The 23105-nt window shown below is 39.3% G+C and overlaps 1 protein-coding gene across 2 annotated transcripts in view; it reads left to right on the forward strand.

Annotated features, from left to right (window-relative positions):
* The window catches only part of il15ra (interleukin 15 receptor subunit alpha), a 17396-nt gene extending 7757 nt beyond the window's left edge, over nt 1-9639 (forward strand). Inside the window, exons 3-10 of one of the 2 annotated variants that reach the window (XM_057327809.1) lie at nt 2345-2536; nt 3028-3048; nt 3776-3874; nt 3954-4163; nt 6795-6839; nt 8901-8939; nt 9044-9116; nt 9209-9639. In XM_057327809.1, coding sequence (XP_057183792.1) covers nt 2345-2536; nt 3028-3048; nt 3776-3874; nt 3954-4163; nt 6795-6839; nt 8901-8939; nt 9044-9116; nt 9209-9374 — 845 coding nt within the window. In that variant the 3' untranslated portion in view covers nt 9375-9639. The remainder of the gene's footprint in view (nt 1-2344; nt 2537-3027; nt 3049-3775; nt 3875-3953; nt 4164-6794; nt 6840-8900; nt 8940-9043; nt 9117-9208) is intronic. The other variant, XM_057327810.1, reaches the window with a different exon arrangement.
* Nucleotides 9640-23105: the final 13466 nt, after the last annotated feature.

The following is a 23105-nucleotide window of genomic DNA, read 5'->3' on the forward strand; positions in this document are numbered from 1 at the left end:
AGGTGTTATGAGAGCCCAGGTTGCTCTGATAGTGGCCTTCAGCTCTTCTGCATTGTTGGGTCTGGCATAACGCATCTTCCTCTTCACAATACCCCATAGATTTTCTATGGGGTTAAGGTCAGGCGAGTTTGCTGGCCAATTAAGAACAGGGATACCATGGTCCTTAAACCAGGTACTGGTAGCTTTGGCACTGAATTTGGGATTTTCATTAGTTGTCAGTTATAATCATCAAATTAAAAGAAATAAACATTTGAAATATATCGGTCTGTGTGTAATGAATGAATATAATATACAAGTTTCACTTTTTGAATGGAATTAGTGAAATAAATAAACTTTTTGATGATATTCTAATTATATTACCAGCACCTGTATGTATGGTATGTACATGTAGAACAGGATTGTAAAATAAACTGTTGCCTTTTATTTTGACAGTTTTTTTCTTTCTTTTTGCATTCTTTCAGCAGTGTTGTCAGCCTGTTTTATTTCATAATGCATGTTGAGAAATAGCCAAAAATTCAAATCAAACACTTTTGTTTGTTCTTTGCGGAATTTGATCCAGGAAGCTGGAAGTAAAGTCCTGGGCCCGTATTTATCAAGCTTCTCAAAGTGCCATTTTAGTCTTACGTGCTGAGACATCATGACATTTACTCCTACTTCCAAACTTAAATATAAAAGCAAGTTATCAAATTTCTTAAAGCTAAGAATCACTCATACTCTCCCAATTATTTAAGACAGCTCGAGAGGTCTCTCAAGTGCTAAGGAGTTGCCACTAGGGGTGTTGTGTGTCCCAGATTAACGCACAATGACCCCCGAACATACAGTACTCTCAACTGTAGGTTCTTTATTAACACGTGCTGTAGCACCTCAGCACATACACACTACATACAGGTGACCTCGCACGGTAACACAGGAAACAGAAAACAGGCTTACTTTCTTAAAGAGCCCAGTACATTTTAATACAACATATTTAAATGATAATTTATTACAATGATCTACATCCTCTTCCTTTAGTTAAATGCTCCCTTAATGAAATAAAGCATAAATGGTTCTTAATAAACAATGCTGGGTAAACTCTGTGAACAACCAGTTAACCAGTTAAAATCAGTGTTGGCTGTTACTCTGAAAAAGTAATTAATTACTAGTTACTAATTACATATTCAATAGTGTAATTAGATTACTGTACAAATTACTCTCTCCAAAAAGTATTTTGTTGTGGCTTCACAAATGCTTTGCTGCATACCTCGGTTGTAACGAGTGGTTATTTCAGTCAAAGTTGCTCTTCTATCAGCTTGAATCAGTCGGCCCATTCTCCTCTGACCTCTAGCATCAACAAGGCATTTTCGCCCACAGGACTGCCGCATACTGGATGTTTTTCCCTTTTCACACCATTCTTTGTAAACCCTAGAAATGGTTGTGCGTGAAAATCCCAGTAACTGAGCAGATTGTGAAATACTCAGACCGGCCCGTCTGGCACCAACAACCATGCCACGCTCAAAATTGCTTAAATCACCTTTCTTTCCCATTCTGACATTCAGTTTGGAGTTCAGGAGATTGTCTTGACCAGGACCACACCCCTAAATGCATTGAAGCAACTGCCATGTGATTGGTTGATTAGATAATTGCATTAATGAGAAATTGAACAGGTGTTCCTAATAATCCTTTAGGTGAGTGTATATATATATATATAAATAATGATTTAAGGCTTGCGTTTTATCAGACAGTGTGTATTCTGGAATTGAACCCACAACTTTGTAAGCTGCATGCTCTGTAACACCATGCATGCTTCATTGTGATGAATTATTGCAACAGATTGTGACATCTGTAGGCCTACTGCCCAGCATCTCAACGATTTCCTGTCATCCGAATGTAAGCTTGTTGCCAATGGAAATATGAAAACATTACATGGTAACCAGTCACAGAATAAGACTTGTGCAAAATAATGAGAAAAACACAAATTTCCTGGTATTTTGTTCCTGAATATGTGTTGTGGATGAATATATTGCATGTCAAAGAATACAAGAAAAGTGTTCCCTCTCTTTCCTCATTCCATACCATTGTTCTGTATGTAACTTTGTTCCACATTTTAGAACAGATTTGATGCGTTATAATTGTGCGTTGCCATGGATTTTGCAGAAATGTTGGGGTACCGTGGGAGAAAAGACAACAGATGATATATAAAATGTACTAGTTTTTTGCAGAGTGGGATGATTCCTATAGAACTCTGAGACTTTTAAAACCCTTTAAAAGTGTAAGGATATTTACCCTTGGGACCAGAAGGTTTGAATGCGAGCAGAAGGGCATTCTGTGTGCTATGCTTTTGTGACATTTCTCCACTTTGTCTTAGGTGTGTGTGATTCCTCGCCTCAGATAGACAATGCAATGCCTGTTACATCGACCTATCCTGTTAATGATAGGATTCGCATTAACTGTACGGATGGCTATGTGAGGAAGTCAGGAACATCCAATCTCTTCCGCTGCATTGAAGAAAACGGCAAACCAACCTGGACCCAAACCAGACTTCCACTTCAGTGCATACGTAAGGGCCTTTATGGTTACACATAGATACATGACTGAACAATATGTATAAATACTGTATGTGTACGAGTAGTGGTGCTTGGCTAGCTATAGTGCAGGCATTGCTATTACTATTGCTCAATGTTAGGGTTTGGTAACGGAACAAGCTTCTTTCTCTAAAACTGGCAAAATAATCCACGTACAATTGGTTTCCACAGCTAATATTTAGGCCCAGAATATTGTAGAGATTTTCTAGGGATGGGTCTTTTGATTTTTGTTAGCAACCACCCAAGGCACCCTAGTAGCTGAATAATAACATGTAAACACATTATTTTTAGGACACCTAAGAAACCGCATTACATGCCTTCGCAACCATCCACAACACCCTCTGCATTGTTGTGTTGACTTTTGCAGGACCAAGCACCACTTACTGATTTCTTATGGAACTATATTGTTACATCCTAACAAATAGCATGTGATTAATATGCACAATTTTACATTTCTGCCTTGTAGGTGATCCCAAGAAGCCAATAAGTAAGTACCAGTTTCCTCATTTTAACTAACCAGTCGTGGGGCAGTAGTGGGGGCAGTCGTGGGGCAGTAGTGGGGGCAGTCATGGGGCAGTAATGGCAGTCGTGGGGCAGTAATGGGGGCAGTAGTGGGCTAATGTTTAGAGTCGGACTTGTAACCCAAAGGTTGGAGGTTCGAGTCTCATGTTTGGCCACTGCTCCGGGTGTGTGTTCATGGTATGCTTGTTACTTACTGCTGTCTGTGTGCACTTGTATGGATGAAATACAGAGCATAAATTCTGAGTATGGGAGGCCACACGTCATGTCACTTTCAGTTCAACCACCATCTTTTACATTCAGTTGGGTAATAGAAATTTAACATTATTATTATAAAATAAGAGTATGAATCTTTTACATCCAGTTGTATACCAGTTTTATACCCGCATACAACTGGTATACTATTTATCTGCCTACAAAAAACCATTCCAGTACACAGCAGTTAATGGCTGTATCCCAATTCTCATACTTATAGTATGCCCTCAAAAAAAATTTGTTTGGAGGCAGATTCCAGTAAAATTACCATAAATTACAGTTTTACAAAATGACAAAGTAAACTGATAATATACAGAGCGGATATTACAAGCAAAATTAATTAAATTACAGTATACTACCGTTGATAATTGTAATAGTTTGGGATGCAGCCTATTTCCAAAATAAATGTTTGGGCTAAAATGTCCTGTTTTATTTATTAGTATCAACAGATCCCCCCAAAACTGAGCAGAATTTCACAACATCCACCAAAGAAAGAGCACAGACTTCTAGAATTCCCGGAACAAGCATGCCAACAGCAGGTAATGATATAGTTGTCTTTCTATGCATCCATATGTTAGTTTTCTTTTGGCTCACACCAACGTTAATTACACACTTTAGCAACAGCTTTTGGAGCAACGAATGAAATTACTACATCTGAAACAAGAACAACTACCACCCTAACAACTCTGAAGACGACAACAAAAGAAACAGAGTCGATTACAACAACCAATGAGGTTCCCTCTTCAATATCCAGCATGTGCACAAGCAGACAAAATCTGACAGCAAAGTCATCACCAACACAATCAGAATCGTTGACTACAACAACAGGTGAAGCCATTAACTGTGATGGGCTGATCTGAAGGGGGCTAAATGGCTGAAAATGAAAATTCTGTCATTAATTACCTACACACGTTCCAAACCTGTATAACGTCTTTGAAAAGAAGAACTCATGAGAAATCTTCAGACAGAAATGAAAGTATGTGGAGGGCAACTGTCCTGCAGAGTTCAGTTCCATCCATTGATCTGTAATAAACAACTATGATGTCATAACCTTGAGGCCACTGCAGCACTATATTGGAACAGTACTATTGCTACGTCCGAAATCGCATACTGTGACAGTATGTACTGAATTTTAATAAGTACCTACCTATCGGCCGTTAAAACAGTACGTTCTATGTAGTATGAGTGGGAGTAGTATGAATACATTTTGGACATACTGTATCCGCCATGTTTTATGTGACGTATTAACAACAACAACGTTGTTAAGTAGACCATCCGGGTATTTCTCACCTACTGTTTTTTTTTGCATACTGAGGTTTCAGACATACTATTCGTGACTCATACTTATTTATGTATACTATATAGTATGGAAGTAGGCGATTTCGGACGCAGGGCCAGTCTTTATTGACTTGGTCGGTGTCTAGTCATAGCTGGGGGCGTGGCGCGGTGTCGGCATGGGGAAAACTTTCCCTGACTGGAAAAGCAGGGTGTTAACCCAGTATGGCGTACACTTTTGCATTATCTTCTGTACTAAGGTTTCGAACATTTTGCTCATTTTGCATACTGATTTTTGCATGCAGTATAGTATGGAATTTGGCAAATTGGGACACTAGGATAAAGTTAAGTGGTTCCCTAATCAGACACACCTGCCTGTAATATTAAAGAAATCCTAATCTTGATAAGAGGTGTGTTCACAACATAACGTAATTACATGATTTCAATGTGTAAAAAAGCGTTCACATCCTTTTACAGCTTTTGGGCTGGGACTTTTCTGAGGGCTACGTCTGTTTTTGCTATAGAAATCAATAGTCCCCGGTCCAAAGATGTGGCAGCTTCGAGTAGGACGTCACATTCTTTCATATCGAGACAACGGTAATTACGATGACCTACGTGACCGCAGAATTAACTGTGCAGGACTATGGCCCTCCAGAACCAGGGGCCGGATTCACAAAACATTCTTAAGAACAAAATTCTTCTTAACTGCCATATTTTTTCTTAAATTCGAATTTAAAAATAAAGTTAAGAATGTTTTGTATTTACGGAAAAAAAAACTTAAGACAGTTCCTAATTTTCCTTTAAAGTTCCTAAAGATTGATTTACAAAGTATATGTCATTTTATTCTTTCGAAAAAATGAAGATAATCTTCAAAGAATATTTGAGAACTTCTTAAGAAGGAACATTCTTACGAACTTCCTATAATTTATCTTAAAGAGACAGTTCACCAAAAAATTCTGTCATCAATTATTCACCCTCAGGTTGTTTCAAACCTGTATAAGTTCGTTCGTTTTGTTGAACACAAAGAACGATATTTGGAAGAAGGTTAGCAATTTTCAGTTCTGGGACATCATCCACTACCATAGTGGGATTTTTTTTACTTTTTTGTTCTGTTAAACACAAAATATTTTTTGAAGAATTAAAAATAACAAACAGTTCTGGGGCACCATTGTCTACCATTTAATTTTTCCTACTATGGTCGTCAATGATGCCCGGAACTGAAAATTAGTAACCTTTTTCCAAATATCTTTCTCTGTGTTCATCAGAACAAATTAATTTATACAGGTATGAAATTACATGAGTAAAGGATGGCAGAATTTTCATTTTTAGGTGAACAATATTTTATTTTGTCTTAAGAACACTTTTGTGAATCCGGCCCCAGGATTGTTACCATTGACCAGAGGCTCACAAATCGATCTTCAAACCTCATTTTATTGTTTGCATATTCAAACTTGCCATTTTAAAACGCTATGTACAGTATAAAAAAGTCAAGTTTGTACAAGTTTGGAAGCTTCATGAGTAAATGATGACACATTTATTATTTGTTATTATTATGTATATCTTTTATATTCACAGCTCCATCTTGGTTAATTTAACACTTTATTTAACATTCTAATACTTAATATTCTCCTTTAATTCCATTGCATGCCAATTCTCTCTGTTGCTCTCCAAATGTTATTATCTCCAAAAATAATTGAAATATTTTGTATATGGTGACAATGAGGATTTGTGTGTGGAGGCCTTGACGAACAAAGCTCATGCTTGAACATGAAGGCAAAAACACTGAGGCAAAACAAGATGCAAAACAGACTTTGACAAGCTTTTACAAGATCTTATTTCCTGTTACATGTCAGTAGACCTCATCAAAACAACCTTATATCATGAGTGGGATGTTAACTGTTTGGGAATGACATGACATAACCTATTTAATATTAACTGTTCGTAAAAAGAACACTACACTGAAGACTCTTAACTATGATTTTAACATAATTTTTAAGATTGTTTTTTTATACCTTCTCCTTGCTATACTAAAAGATAACAACTCAAAAGTTCTAAGGTGACTGGTGTTCTACGGTTCAGAAAGTTGCTGGGTGTCACAATATTTATGCCATTTCTTTTCTCTCTAAAAATAATCATTATTCAACTGTCTTCACTAATTCTCTCTTTCTCTCAATTTTTCATTAGGAGTCAATACATCATCAAAGACAACAACCTCAGAAACCTTAAGAGGTATGTATCAATGACTGTAAATTGAAATAATTGTTGTAATTTAGATCTTTTAATCTGAATTAAGGATATTGTTTCCAGATTATTTTTATTCAAATTGTCAGATATACAGTAGATGGCAACGATACACAGTTAGTTTTTGTAATTTACACGTATAGAATAATGCCATAGTTTAGAATACACTATACAGTCGTTTAAATGGTCCCCCAGCAATGGTGCTTCAATAGGGAACAGCAGAGATAACATATTTTTGTATGCAAACCCTGGAAGCGAGTTAGCATTTTAGGACTTCCCCTGATAGCACACTCCATCTGGCAGATGTCTATTTGATGCCTGCATTTACATCTGCAAGACATCTGCAATACATAGTTTGCTTATCTGCAATACGTCTCGGAGACGTCTCCTTTCAGATGTCATATAGACCTCTAGAAGACGTCTGTAAGGTGTTTATGATTTAGAATGTATTGAAAACTGCTTTTTCTAAGATGTTTAGCAGATGTTTTTACAGAGCAGATGTTTTCCAGATATCCACGTGTGTCCGGTTCCCTCGCCCCAAAGTCTATGGGTTTTTTAATGGGTTTTTGGTAGATCGCCTGAAATAAGGTCTGTGGTTAACAAAACCTCTGAATATTTTCACAATTTATTCTATGACATAAAACAAACCAAATATAACCCGCTCGTGATTTTTTAAACCTTTATTGTGTCTTAAAAAGATGGTTGCTAACAAGTTGCTAAAAGTGACTACTTCCTTTGTCGGGGATGTTAGACGTGATGTTAAATCTTCTTAAATTCAAAATGGGCACAAATCTCTAAAAATGTAGATGGGGATTCATTCATGGAGTAATTACTTACCAGGAAACACGTTTTTAATAAGTTTGAAAGTGTTGTCGGAGGCTTGGTGGTGGTGACGTTGATATCGAGCGACCATGAAGTATAGCCTCATGTTAGCTTTTTACTTCTGCCGATTGTATTTCGTCTTCAAAAGGAACAAATGTTGTGTTCATTTGTAAAGATTATCTTGATAGACAAAACGTGTAAACATAATTAACCTTTGTTAATCACTGAGCTTATTTTTTTGCGATCTTCCAAAAGTCTATATATTCATAGGCTTTCAGTCGAGGGAACCACTGCAGCGCTAACTTCTGGGTTGGCCTACAAAAATTTGTCATCTCTGCGGCTCCCTATGGTGCTAACATTTTTAGTTGCTAACATGTTTCCAAATATATTTCCATGCGTACAACCAAACAAAGAAATTTATACAGATTTGGAACAGCTTGAGGGTTGTTGTTTTTTTGGGTGAACTTTAATCTTCTAGTATGCATACTTGTGAGATACACCATGGGAACTGCAGATGCTACAGTAAATTTTACACAGACACTTAAAATGAATTTAAGGATTATTTTAAGTGTGTGCGCGCACTGTGTTTGACAAGCATGAAGCAGCAATGAGCAGCAGCCAATACATACAATCGTAAAACAGTCCAAAATTTCTATCCTGTGAAGCTCAATCGGTATAGCATAACATTAAAGCATTTCAGTGTACAAATGAGTTTGTTTTCAGAGAATACATACTGATCAAATGTATAGCTTGAATTAGCTCTGAATATGCCAAATACATACATAAGGTATTTATTTTTCTACTGTCCTGTTTTTTTTTTACTGAATCAAAGCAAAAAAACCAGCCACAAGTCTCTCCTCCAGAGTATCTGTCAGGTAGAAATGACTGTATGTGGTATTCTAAAAAGCACATGCAATACAGCAGCTTTGACACTGAACTAAGTGCTTACGCCGGTTAAAGTGTTTTTTTATCTTTGACCTCCTATCAACAGCTGCATAGTTTTCTTAGTTCAAGCATAGTTCACATACTTCTAGCTTGCTTTATTTGGCGACTGTTTGGTTTTACTGTAGCTCACAAAGCAGTCAAAAGGCTTTTTTTGCTAAACATACAAGAAAATACAATTAATGGTTTATGTCTTTTGGTTTGTGCTTAGCTCAACGGTTTAGCATGCTTTAAAAAAGAATTGTTGAATGACTGATGTTTAAAAGATTACATTTTTTTATTTAGACAGCCATAATGAAGGAACCTTCTCTCATATGAACAAATGTAAGTGCATATTGCATCAGAGGTGTTTTTCTGAAAATTTCTACAAAAATTTTTGTATGACTACAGTTCAATTTTTAACTGGTTCCTTTTTAATCTATGTTTAGCAACTATAGGTGGAACTGTAGGAGTAGGAGTTATCTTGTGCCTGACAGCTGCGGTATTCCTTCTTTGGTGGAGGTACGTTACATGTACCCAGTTACATTTTTTTAGTTGTGCTGTTATGGCATAAGCTATTTTTTCATTAACTGTTTTAACACTTCAACCCACAGATCAAGACATCGAGCCAGTAACGCCACAAATGAGATTCAGATACACCACAGCAACAACGCCACCTGTACTTATTACATACCTGTACCGGTCTCTGACTCTGAACATTATTCAGCTGAACCAAACATAGCAGATGCAGCTGACGCTTCCACAGCAGTCTCCAAATGAACCTCAAACAAGCTCCACCCACAGTGTGGGACACATCTGCTATACTCCTCCCACAAACGCACTTTTATTAAACAGGGCTTGTCAATGTTCTCAACTGATGGTCAACCCTATTCTCAACCTTTGTCGTCCATTCTGTGACCTGGAAATCAACTGATGTCCAATTCTTCCTGCCTCTACCTCCTGCACATACCTGATCAGCCTCCATCTAATATATCTCACCTCATTCCCTCTTTTTAGCTTTATGATCAAATAAAGTTTTATATTGTTTTTAAATAATGCTCTTTATGCATATTTTATTCAGTGACAAAAGAAAAAGTAACATTGATTCTCAATTTTTGCTTCAAATCCCAAATATATGTTTGAGTCGATTTCGATTTTTTTGAATGACACATACTGTTTTAGTTTCAGTCAAGAACCAAGATGGACAGATACATTTTGGGCAAAAATGTATACATGCGCTTACTTTTTTCATGCAACACACATAGCAAGAATTTCTTTCTATAGTATTGTCAGTGTTTTACCAGGGCCTGATTTTGAGGTCATAAAACCACAAAACGGACTTTAATGTTTTGCTAACATTGGAATTTGACAAAACATTCACCATACAGTATGCTAAACACACATGAAAGGGGATCCTTTCTGAAAACTCCAAAAAGTGTACACTTAATACATCAACATTACTGTGACAGACAGAGTTGTATAGAGCTGTATAATCTAAAAGGTCAATAACTGTAAGTGCATTCCAGTTCAGCTATCATTGTGTTAGGAAATCGTTGTGCATTTGATATCTGGTTTTTGCAGATGTCATTTTCGTCCGGACAGGGTTTACTTATGCATGCTGTAACATGTAATATCATGTTGGCTTGGTACAGGTATTTCTTTAGGCAATTCCTTTTTTTAATGAAGCCACGGTAACTTTGCCATTATAAAACAGTCAGTTCTGGTCCTTGATTCTGATTGGCTGAGCCGAGTTCTAAGCCGTTATGAAATACCCCGATTTATAACGGCTGACTGCATTACATAGCATGAATATCCTTTTATTTACTTTATTTTATGAAACCTTGCCATGCATATGAAATAACCGTTTTATAAAAGCAATAAGCTTTGGAGCATTTGGAGCACCCAGAAGCATTGGGTTACAGTGCATTTCATAACAACTAAGGGCATACCTGTCAACATCTGTATACCAAAATCCGGGAGACCCGCCGGGGGGTGGGTTACTGGTTGGTTGTGTAGGGCAAATAGGGCCCCTCTGTTAAAAATCGTTTTAAATCTTTAACTACTTTATATCTAACATAACATCATTTTCATGTCAAATTCTTAAATGTAAATCAAAGAGACTGTTTAATGCAGCTCACAGGGCCATGAATCCATGAATGGTATATCTGCAAAGTCATCTTAACTTAGCATTTACATTTTGCCAGAGATCTCAACATCAGACATTAAATAACATATCTAAATGCGGTTTGAAAAAGCACGAGCAGTTTGTCCCTTCACGTGTCCCATTGGTCGGTTGTTTTAACTTTGTTTATTAGTTAGCAGAACGTTTTTATTTTTTTATTTACATGGATGGATTTAACAGTGTTTGCATATTATTTATAAGAACCGCTTATGGTCACAGAACAGGAAATATTAGAAATCTATATTAGCGGTTTTTAATCAGAGTTGTCTGCTGAACATAACACTTTTCATAACACATTTTTTGTAAAAGCAAAGAAAGTGTAACAACAACAACAGCTAGTAGACTCTACTATACAGCTGTGGCCTAAAGTTATGAGAATGACACAAATATTAATTTTCACTAAGTCTACTTTCACTTTCACTTTTGACAGATGTTATATGGTATACTGAAGTATACTTACAAGCATTTCATAAGTGTCAAAGGCTTTTATAGACAATTACATTAAGTTTACGCAAAGACTCATTATTTGCAGTGTTGACCCTTCATTTTCAAGACCTCTGAAATTCGCCCGGGCATGCTGTCAATCAACTTCTGGGCCACATCCTCACTGATGGCAGCCCATTCTTGCATAATCAATGCTTGGAGTTTGCCAAAATTTGTAGGTTTTTGTTTGTCCACCCATCTCTTGAGGACTGACCACAAGTTCTCAATGGGATTAAGGTCTGGGGAGTTTCCTGCATGGCCATGGACTCAAAATGGTGATGTTTTGGTCCCCGAGCCACTTAGTTATTACTTTTGCCTTATGGCAAGGTGCTCCATGATGCTGGAAAAGGCATTGTTCATCACCAAACTGTTCTTGGATGGTTGGGAGAAGTTGCTCTCCGAGGATGTTTTTGTACCATTCTTTGTTCCATGGCTGTGTTCTTAGGCAAAATTGTGAGTGAGCCCACTCCCTTGGCTGAGAAGCAACCCCACACATGAATGGTCTCAGGATGATTTACTGTTGGCATGACACAGGACTAATTGTAGCGCTCACCTTTTCTTCTCCGGACAATCTTTTTTCCGGATGCCCCAAACAATCGGAAAGGGGATTCATCAGAGAAAATGACTTCACCCCAGTCCTCAGCAGTCCAATCCCTGTACCTTTTGCAGAATATCAGTCTGTCCCTGATGTTTTTCCTAGAGAGAAGTGGCTTCTTTGCTGCCCTTCTTGACACCAGGCCATCCTCAAAAAGTCTTCGCCTCACTGTGCTTGCAGATGCGCTCACACCTGCCTGCTGCCATTCCTGAGCAAGCTCTGCACTGGTGGTTCCCCGATCTCGCAGCTGAATCAACTGTAGAAGACGATCCTGGTGCTTGCTGGACTTTTTTGGGTGCCCTGAAGCCTTCTTCACAACAATAGAACCTCTCTCCTTGAAGTTTCTGATGATCCGATAAATGGTTGATGTAGGTGCAATCTTCCTAGCAGCAATAGCCTTGCCTGTGAATCCCTTTTTGTGCAACGCAATGATGACTGCACATGTTTCCTTGCAGGTAACCATGGTTAACAGAGGAAGAACAATGATTTCCAGCACCACCCTCCTTTTAAAGCTTCCAGTCTGTTATTCTAATTCAATCAGCATTACAGAGTGATCTCCAGCCTTGTCCTCGTCAACACTCTCACCTGTGTTAACCAGAGAATCACTGACATGATGTCAGCTGGTCTTTTTGTGGCAGGGTTGAAATGCAATGTACATGTTTTTTTTGTTCATTTTCATGGCAAAGAGGTACTTCACAATAAAATTCAATTCATCTGATCACTCTTCATAACATTCTGGAGTATGCAATTCGCCATCATAAAAACTGAGACAGCAGACTTTGTGAAAATGTATATTTGTGTAATTCTCAAAACTTTTGGCCACGACTGTACCTATCGATGAAATGATCTGTCGTCACAGACTGTGAGGAGCGAGCGTTAAATGCAAAACGCGGAGTGGAATCTGCGCACCTTTAGCGGTGTAATAAGAGAAAGTTTTTAGCGGGGATGTGAATCTCTACTCCACTTCGGCTACCGTTCTATTTCGCCTACCAAAGGGCGCCAGCCTGTGAGGGCAAATGGGCAGAGGCTCAAGCAGCCACAGAGCCACCCCGTGAACGCGTTCCGGTTCCCGTCGGTCCGGGAGTTTCAAAAGTGAAATGATTGAAATACGGGAGTTTCACGGGAGAAACAACAAAACGGGAGGGTGGCGGGAGATTGGTGTCAAAAACGGGAGACTCCCGTCACGGGAGTGTTGAGGGGGTTTTAGGCACGACGCGAATGCCCTTAGCGGTTATAAAAAGCTAACCAACATTTTTAGAACCGTTTTGGTTCTCTATAGAACAATTCAGTGGAATGTTCAAACAAATCTTTCTAACCTTTTTATGGTCTTAAGAACTGAACTTGAATTGAACTTTTGTAAAACAAAAAGGCTCTATGGATGTTAAAGGTCCTTTATGGAACCATACAGCCATAATTTGTTCTTCAAGTTCAAGTTGAGCTTTATTGTCATTCTGCTACATGTGGGACACAGTGGAACGAAGTGTTGTGCCTCACACAGTGTTACATAAATACAGACATACAACAGTAGAGTAGTAAAACAAGAATAAACCTAGACACAAACAAACCTACTAATTTACTGAGAGAGTGACTAAATATACTACAGTCGATATGCAGATGCTACAAATAAATACTGTACATGTGCAAGGAGAACATTGTAAACAATGTAAGTTAGGCAGACAGCTGGGGAACTGTGCAAGATGATTTGTAGTGAAAGCATGTAAACATAGTACATGTTATTGAGTCTTTTGTGAGATCATATAAATAGTGTCTAGTGCACATAGGAGAGAGTGTTTTGAAGGCCCACTCACCTGTGAGTAGCACACTCAGAATTGCACAAAAAGGGTTTGTATGGTGTTTCACAGGGGGGCAGGTTGAGTTGAGTTCAGGGCTCTCACAGCCAGGGGAAAAAAGCTGTTGAGAAGTCTGGCGGTGTGTTGTAAAATGTAACTCTTTTTAGTGAGAGCTTCAGCATAACTCACCTCTTCCCAGCTGCATTTAGCACGAAATGAGGAAGAGTAAACGGAACACAGTTCTTAAAGTCCCAGTGAAATGAAAAATTACTTATTCTTATTTTTTCATGAAATATTGCAGCGTTTATTGTAAATAGCTTATCAATGTGTCATTTTCTTTTAAAAATTCATGTGCCCTCATAATCTTCAGTTAAAATCTGAAAATGCACTTCCGCCCTGAAATTACTATTCACCTCAAATGACGTAAGTTAGATGGCATGGGCAAGAGCATCCGTTAACTCCTCCCCTTTCACTGTCGGTCTGCTTTTAAAATGCAGCAGCTGTTTTTGTAAATCCAATTATTTCGCTGTAAAAAACGCAAGCCACACCCACACATTTTCTCATTTGAAAATACTTTTCACTTGGAAATGCATCAGAATACGGAAGTAAAAACAATAGCAACTTCCGGTTCACGGGGACTTTAAAGGAGCCACGTACCACATCGACAAAGTCCGTTTGCCAAAGTCGTGCCACTCAACGACCATGTTTGCAAAGGCCTCTGGGCAGCTATTTACGTCATAGCAAGTCAACAGTCCTTGAATGGTGGAAAGCAGATGTTAAATATTGATCAATTGCACCGGCATACTTTCACACCCTCCTACATTCCTACACCCCATCAAGATCCCTGCATTCAGCAAATGAGCGTCGTCTTGTATTGCTTTCTCATAAGGGCAGTAATTCACTTTCCTGCTCATTCTCCTTCACAACTCCTTCCTGGTCGAACATTCTTCCTAACTCAGTCCGGTCAACCACATCTCTCACAACATTCAAAAAACTACTTAAAACACATCTCTTCTGTGAATACTTGACAAATAAAATTAAAAAAAACACTATCCCTCTCTCTTTCTCTCAACAGGTATTGGTCTGGCTTTTGTTGAAACTATAACTTTGTATTAGCACCTTGTCACGGATACGGAGTGGAAGAACCCAGATGCAGGCAGGCGGTGAAGGGGTTAACACGAGACTTTAATACACAAAAAACAAAAACAGAACAAAAACACCCACAATGGGGGAAAACAGAACTAAGAAATATAAAACAAAAGACTTCCCACGAGGGGGCAAAATGAAAACAAGAACAGCCAATAAACTAACTAAAACAATGACCAAACGTCTTACCAAAAATAACATGAAAGGGAACACAGGCAGGGCAAGAACCAGGAACACAAAGACTTCAACAAGAACGAACACGGGCACAAGGTACAAGAACATGCATCTACACATGAACCGCACATAAACATACGTACAAGCAATACAAGAGCACAAGACAAAGAAACAAGAGGGTATATATAGGGAAGACAAACGAGGGATAATTACACGGGGCAGGTATGGGACATTAAACACTCAGGGAAAGATCACAAGGAAATGAGAGGAATGGGGCCAATGACAAGACACTGGAGAGAACGTATATTATTGTCAAACGGACAATAATATGTTTCTCTCCACACATAACCAAAGACTTTGTCATGGCTCTGCTACAGGACCAAGGAAAACATGACTAAGGAAGCAGAGCCATGACACACCTATTGTATTATTGCTTCTGTATGACATATCGCTTATTGCTCCCTGAACTCTCTGTAAGTCGCTTTGGATAAAAGCGTCTGCTAAATGACTGTAAATGTAAGTGATTTTTTATTAACAACGTTCGGGATGAGCACATGCAGATAACTAACCCGGCTGGTTTGCTATGACCAATCTCACCAACCAGATAATTAACCCGGCTGGCTTTCCATTGCTTCATTTGTACTTAGAAACAAATGTATAGTATAATGCAATATAAGTCTCTTTTGATAAAAGTATCTGCCAAATGCACAAATGTAAATGTAGTCTTGCGTAACTTATCTTCGCTTTCTTTGGCAAAGGCCCGCCCAAGATGCTATATGACTATCAGGTAAAGCAACTAGAGGTGCACCGATTGACCGGCAAGAGATCGGAATCGGCCGGTTTTTAGTATGATCGGCCCGACCGGTGACCGGCCGGTCAGTCTCACGACTCGCCGATTCCAAGCCGATCTTCTGTTTCCCGTGATGCGGGCAAGAACGTCACACAGCCGTCAGTAGCCTACACTCAAAGCCGCAAGTAAACATGTAAACGTTCGCGCGCACAGCCTGTCTTTCACGGCTCGTTTATACACGCATGTGTGTCTCTGCTGACTGACGCGCATCTCTCATATCCGCTGACTGCACGCGCGTGCACACGCATCATGTACTGTACAGGCTGTAGTTCATCTCTCGCTGCTCCGTCTACATGGGGTATATATGCTAACAGTGATGCTAAACTCTGACACATGCTAAACTCATGTTGAAGTCGTTCACTCTGTGTAAAACAAACGTAAATTCCATTCAACCTGATTCCTTGTCTTACGTTAAAACTGTGGTCATTTCACGTAAAATGACATTCAACACGAATTCTGCTTGTTTTTAAAAATCCAAAATATAAAAAAATGAATAAATCAACCAATATATGTGATATATATCTGATTGAGTTCTTTACTAACACAAAAAACTGCAAATACGTATACATATTTAGAGTAGAATTCACTCATAAGATTTTTAACTTTTTTATTGAAGTTGCAGCAAAAATCAACCCACTTCCTACATCAATCCTACAGACACAAAATAAAGACAATTTATTTTACATTTCAGAAAAAATTAAATAAAGCAATGTTAGTTTCATAAACAGAAACAGACAAGAATAAAGTTGAAGTATTTTATTGTTATCTTAGACTTTTGTGAGATGAGTACAAAAATGAAAAAGGTAAATTAAGTGACATGTTTAGTTATATTTTATTATTTGTACTTCTTTTCAGTCACAGAGTTCTTCAATTTAAGAGTTGTTTGGGAAAGAGAAGATTCTGTAATTTAATGCAGCTTGAAGAACTGCATTTAGGGAAATTTGGGGAAATTGTAATGTTCAATCATTTATTCAATGAAAATAAAGAAATGTGTATTGAAGAAAAGTTAATATGGTTTTATATACAGTACAATATACTGTCAATTATAGTTTGTGGATAGAAAATCGGAATCGGCAAAAATAGGAATCGGCAGGTTTCACTTGTAATAAAATCGTAAATCGGAATCGGCAAAGAAAATTGCAATCGGTGCATCTCTAAAAGCAACCAATCACGTTTCATTTTGTGCCGCATCATGTTTAGAGGCGTGGAAATGTCCCTGCAGTAACAGACTGGTGTACATTCACGAATGTGTCAAAAGTTAACAGCAACAAAATTATTATGTTTATGCCATGAACCTCGCATACTTTTAAGAAATAAGCATTTAGTTGATCGTGATGAATTCTTATAACAACCGTTGTAAACACGACAGCTTACTTCTTAGATCAGACGGCTTCGTGTTGTTTCCAGGTGGAACGTCTCCCGAAAATCATGTGAAATTCAACCAATCAAATGACGACTTTGAAAGTGCTGAAGTGTTTCCAGAAAAGTGTGCCTTATGCATCAGACGTTTAGCCAACGGTCCATGGGTGTGACGTCTGAGGCTGAGACTAATGTAAATGTAACTAACCCGGCTGGTTTCCTATAACCAATCTCACCAATCACCCTATCAGCCAAAGAGCAACCCCTACAAATAGACAAGCCGCCTTACCTTCACCATCTCTAGTGTCTTTCAGCACCCCTCCTCCACCCCGTCTCCTCACCTTCAGTTCAGCACCTTCTAGCTCAGAAAGGGGGGGAACGACCCGAGTCCGGGCACATACCGGGCACATATTATCTGTACTTATTATCTGCGAATCGAACTCTTGAAATATCAAAAGAAGTATTTGGCTCAATGTCTAATGAGATATATTCAACAGTAATTAAGGGTTTGAGTGTTAATTCAATATACTGTATGTGATGCGATCTGGGAAAACCCAACACATGGTGAAATTTGACAGATTTCAGGTTTTGATATTATATGAAAGCTGGGTTCCAGCCTAGAGCGACAACCTATAGCCACTGAGTATCAGGGATAATCATCATCTTAACACCATTGCTACTGATATATCTGCAGCCAAAACCGAGTACTTTCAAAGCAAAATCCAAACTGCTGATTCTCCTTTCTTCTCTGTCCCCCTCCACCTCCCGGCAATACCTCGCTGACTGCTGATGACTTTGCCAACTTCTTCACTGATAAAGTGGAGACCATCAGCAGGCAATTCTCTGCTCAACGCATCCCTGAACTCCTGGTTATACCGGCCCACCCATCAATTGAATACCACCTTACTATTCAGCTCGGATCCTCAAATATAACAACAAGTCTGCGAGGAACCTGGGGGTGATGTTCGACGGCCATCTGAAATTCACCTCTTACATCGCAGCAACCACTCGAAATTGTCGGTATGTGCTCTACAACATCAGGAAAATCAGCCATTCCTGTCGGAGCATGCCTCTGAGCTGCTAGTCCAAGCTCTGGTCATATCAAGACTGGATTACTGCAATTCTCTACTGGCCAGCCTTCCAACCAATGCAGTCAAGCTCTTCCAAATGATCCAGAATGCAGCTGCACGTCTAGTTTTCAATCAGCCTAAAAGAACCCATGTAATACCCCTCCTGATTTCACTTCACTGGCTGCCAGTTGCCGCCTGCATCAAGTTTAAATTGCTGACACTGGCCTTCAGAATGATAACGGCTCATCTTCGATCTGAAAATGAGCGACGCCTCGTTGTTCCATCACAGCGAGGCACCAAACCGCTTGAAAAAACCTTCACTCATTCAGTTCCAGTGTGGTGGAATGAACTGCCAGCCTCCACCCGAACTGCAGCATCCTTTACAACTTTCAAAAACAGCTCAAAACATACCTGTTCCGCATTTATTTGACTAACCAATAACTGTCTGTCTTTAAAAAAATCTTGTTCATTCTCTCCCTTGCTTACTCCAGCTTTGATCCTCCTACTAGCATGGCCTTGTAAACTAACGGTACTGTTTAGCGTGTTGACAAAATGATTATATGCTCTCCTACTTGTAAGTCGCTTTGGATAAATGCGTCTGCCAAATGAATAAATGTAAATATAATCATTGTTGATGCGTTTTGTGCTTTTTAACGTCCACATTTATTGACAAGACAACATCCAATGTTAAACAGAACTGACTAAGACATTTAAGACTCAAAACAAGGGGGGTCACGTGATGCTAGGAAGCTGAACAGATGTTGAAAACAGAGCTCCTCAATAAGAATACCAATTGTAACTAATAACAACACTGAACACTTTTTTATCCGAGGATTCCAACCTTTTATGATCAGCCTTCATAACTTTCAATGGATCTTTGTTACAAACTAAAGAAAGACTCCCAAAAAAACCCTTGGAAATGTCGAAAGAAACGAGGCAATCGAGGACGCCCGGCTGGCTGAGCTAAACGAAAACGAAACAAAAACGGAGATGAATAACGAAGCTCATCAATCTGAAGAGATGCTTGCGGTACTTCCGAAAGAAATACAAGAGGGCAACAATATCCTTTCACAAAAAATTGACTCAAAAACGGCCGACTTGCAAACTTCAACTGAAAGCATGCACTCTACCGTGAGCAGTCTCTTGGGAAGAGTAATGGAGGCCGAGCAACGCATCGGGGACACAGAAGACAAAGCGCACCAGCTCGATGGTGTCATGAAAGCGATCAAACAAGAAAATGAGAGCTTGAAAGACAAGGTGGAATACCTGGAAAACTACAGTAGACGCAACAACATATGTTTAGTGTGTATGAAGGAAGGCAGAGAGGGCCGCGACCCCATTAAATTCTTCACAGAATGGATACCTAAGATCTTAGGCGAACAACATTTCCCGGTAGCAGCTTGATATAGAGCGAGCACATCGTACCTTGAATCCTGTGCCGAACCCAGATAAACCACAGAGACCAATTCTGGTTCAACTACTCCGCTATCAAGATTGGGAAAAAATATTGCGTATCGCCAAACAGAAGGGAGAAATAAACGCAGACAGAAAATGAATCAGCATATTCCCCGACATGAGCCCGGACCTTGTTTAACAGCGTAAACAGATGATTCCGGCCCTGAAAGCACTGAAAGAACGCAAGTTCTCCTGCTACCTGGTACACCCGGCTCGCATAAAGATCCTACAGGAGAACGGGAAATTCCACTTTATCAACACACCTGAGGAAGCACTTAAATTCATGAAGGATAAGGAAAAAACCTAAATTAAATTCCAAAGGATTTGTTTATACAGCTGTTGTGGCTCTACTTTCAGGTAACCGAACATATTAAGGTATGAGACTATTTGTCCTCTATCATATCTTACATTTACAATCTGTTGTGGTAAAATGAAGGAACCTGTCGATACTAGTTTACTTAGAAAATAATGTGTAGTTCAGTGTTGTTAAAAAGATGTTATATAGGATGAGGAGCTCCTCAGCAGGAGTTGATTGAGAAAATAACAAAGGAGCAAACGTGTTATCCCTTAGAATTGGTTTATTTGTTTACCGGCATTGTTCTAAGCCGACAGTTGGGGGAACAATGTCATGACTCGGAGAGGAACAAAAGGTTAGGAGACTCAATAGCGGGAGAAAAGGTCTTTATTATATGAATGCCCACAACAGATCACCAAACTCGCTGACCACAGGTACCTCGTGAGCCAGCGGGGAGAGAGCTCGACCCAACGGTACTCACGGAAGAATCAGTAACAGAATCCGGACAGGAACTTTGACTACCCCAGACGCTCAGCGGGGAGCAGTCTCGACCCGCTGGCAAAAATCCGGATGATAGAGGTGATCCCTTGTGAGGAGGTGCCGGGAGGTGAGGAGAACGGAGGTCCGAGACGCCAGAGAACACTGAGGAACACAGAGGAAAAAATAGCGAAGAGCAAAAGCACTGGAGAACTACAACAACAAAAGCAAGACTAGGAGATATCTAAGACTTAGACAAACAGAACAAGACTATGGCAGTCAGAGCTGACATTTAACACGCAACGGTCTGACAAAAGACAAGAAAACAAGAGGGCTTAAATAGAGGGGACCTAATCAGCGGGGAATGAACAACAGGTGAATAATAATAAGGAGCCAGGGGGGACTGCTAATTAGGGACGAGCAACAGGAGTGTAGGTGATGAGGTGATGGAAACCTGGTGAGAGGAAAGCCCGAAGGGGAGACACGGGGACGGGGCTAATGACGTAGACACTAAACACGTGGAGAGCCATCAAGACGGTTCCACAAGAGTTAGACAAAACAAAACAAACACTCACACCAGACAAGAAGGTCACGACAAGACTGAGATCACGACAAACAAGGTGTCCCTATGTGTTATGTTTTTTTTCTCTCTTTTCCTTCTTTTTCCCTCCGATATTTTGGGTTGTGTCCAGGGGAAATACAGGATTGTATTCGATTCAAATGGTACACTGACTTAATTAACATGTATGCAGCCATATGAATGTCACGAGTGTGGGTGGTGGGTGAGAAACAGTGACAACGAGAGAGGACCCAAACGCAGACAGCGGGTAAGGGGTTAACAAGACTTTTAATAAATAATTAACCAAACTCAAAACAAAGACCCACGTGGGGGTAAACATAACAAAACAGAGAAACAAGAACAAGATTAACTAAACTGACAAGACTAAACTAATAACACATCAGAAAGGAACACTTCAAACTAGACTAACTAACAAGACAAGACCTCACCCTCACCCTCACCCTCACCCTCACCCACACCCTCACCCACACCCACACCCACACCCACACCCTCACCCTCACCCTCACCCACACCCACACCCACACCCACACCCACACAGTGCAACATAACAGTACAATGATCCGACACCAGACAGAGAACACAGGGGCATTAAATAGAGGGACAAATCAAAGGGGAAAAGGTGTGGGGCATGAACTAATAAACAACCAATAACGAGAGATACAAAAGGGCGGGAACACAGACAAGGACCGGAGAGAGTATCGAAGGCCGACAGGGTCAAAATGACTCTCTCCACACATAACAAGGGATCCTGCCGTGATTCTACCACAAGATCAAGAAAGACATGACACGACGAGGCAGAATCACGACAATGAATAGCCAATTAAAGTTTGTAACATTTAATGTAAATGGTCTGGCATAGCCCAATAAAAAGAAAGAGGGTATATACAGTACATGTCTTAAGAAACAGAAGACAGATATCGTTTTCTTACAAAAGACGCACTTAACAGCTCATGAACATCAGAAACTCAAGAGGGAGTGGGTAGGCCAAGTTTTTGCATCTTCATTCAGTTCCAAATCAAGAGGAACCGCTATACTGATTAATAAAACTCTCCCATTCAGAATGTCAAATCTGATACAGGACCCATTGGGGAGATATGTACTAGCTCTATTCAGAACAGTGGACGTTTTTAAACATATATGCACCAAATTATGATGACCATCTATTTATGCAAACTATTTTTCTCTCGATTTCCCAAGCATCTGGCTCGGTTTTGGGATTTCAACTTCTGTATGGATACAGTGCTTTATAGATCATCACCAAGACCACAACCCCCCACTAAAGCAGCAAAACTTTCCAAGACGTATATGAAAGATTTAAAACTAGTTGATATATGGAGGCAGATCCATAGTGATAGAGACTATTCCTTTTACTCCCACCCCCATAAAACACATACAAGAATATATTATTTTTTGTTATCCACACAACTTGTATACCGTGTACTAGTGATTGACTATCTCCCCAGCTTATTGAGCGATCACTCTCCACTTGTTATGTCCCTATCTATGCCTGATAAAACAAGACATATAGATGGAGGTTTAATATTACACTTCTTAACCAACAAGATTTTGTCACTTTTATAAAAGAACAAATCAAATTTTTTACTCTTACAAATAAGCCCACTTGTACTAATAAGTTTACGTTGTGGGAAACCTTAAAGGCGTACATTAGGGGACAATGCATAGCATATACCACAGGGTAAGCAAAACAAATAAATAGTAAACTGGAAAATCTTGAATCTGAGATCTCTGATCTGGAGAAGAATTACCAAAAAAATCCTTCAAAACTCTTATATAGAAATTTACTTGACAAGAAAAGAGAATACAACACTTTGAATACATATCCGACAGAGAGAGCTATATAGGGGAGAAATCGCATAAGGTGCTGGCATGGCAACTTAAAGCGGAGGAAAATAAACAAATAATAAACTCTATAGACACTGGTAATCATTTTACTTAAAACCCAACAGAAATAAATAGCAAATTCAGAGAGTTTTACAAAGAACTTGTCACGGGTGTGTGGCAGGAAAGAAGAACCCAAGCGCAGGCAGACGTGAA

Source organism: Triplophysa rosa, unplaced genomic scaffold (assembly GCF_024868665.1).
Source record: "Triplophysa rosa unplaced genomic scaffold, Trosa_1v2 scaffold29_ERROPOS1970104, whole genome shotgun sequence".
In the NCBI taxonomy this organism is placed as follows: Eukaryota; Metazoa; Chordata; class Actinopteri; order Cypriniformes; family Nemacheilidae; genus Triplophysa; species Triplophysa rosa.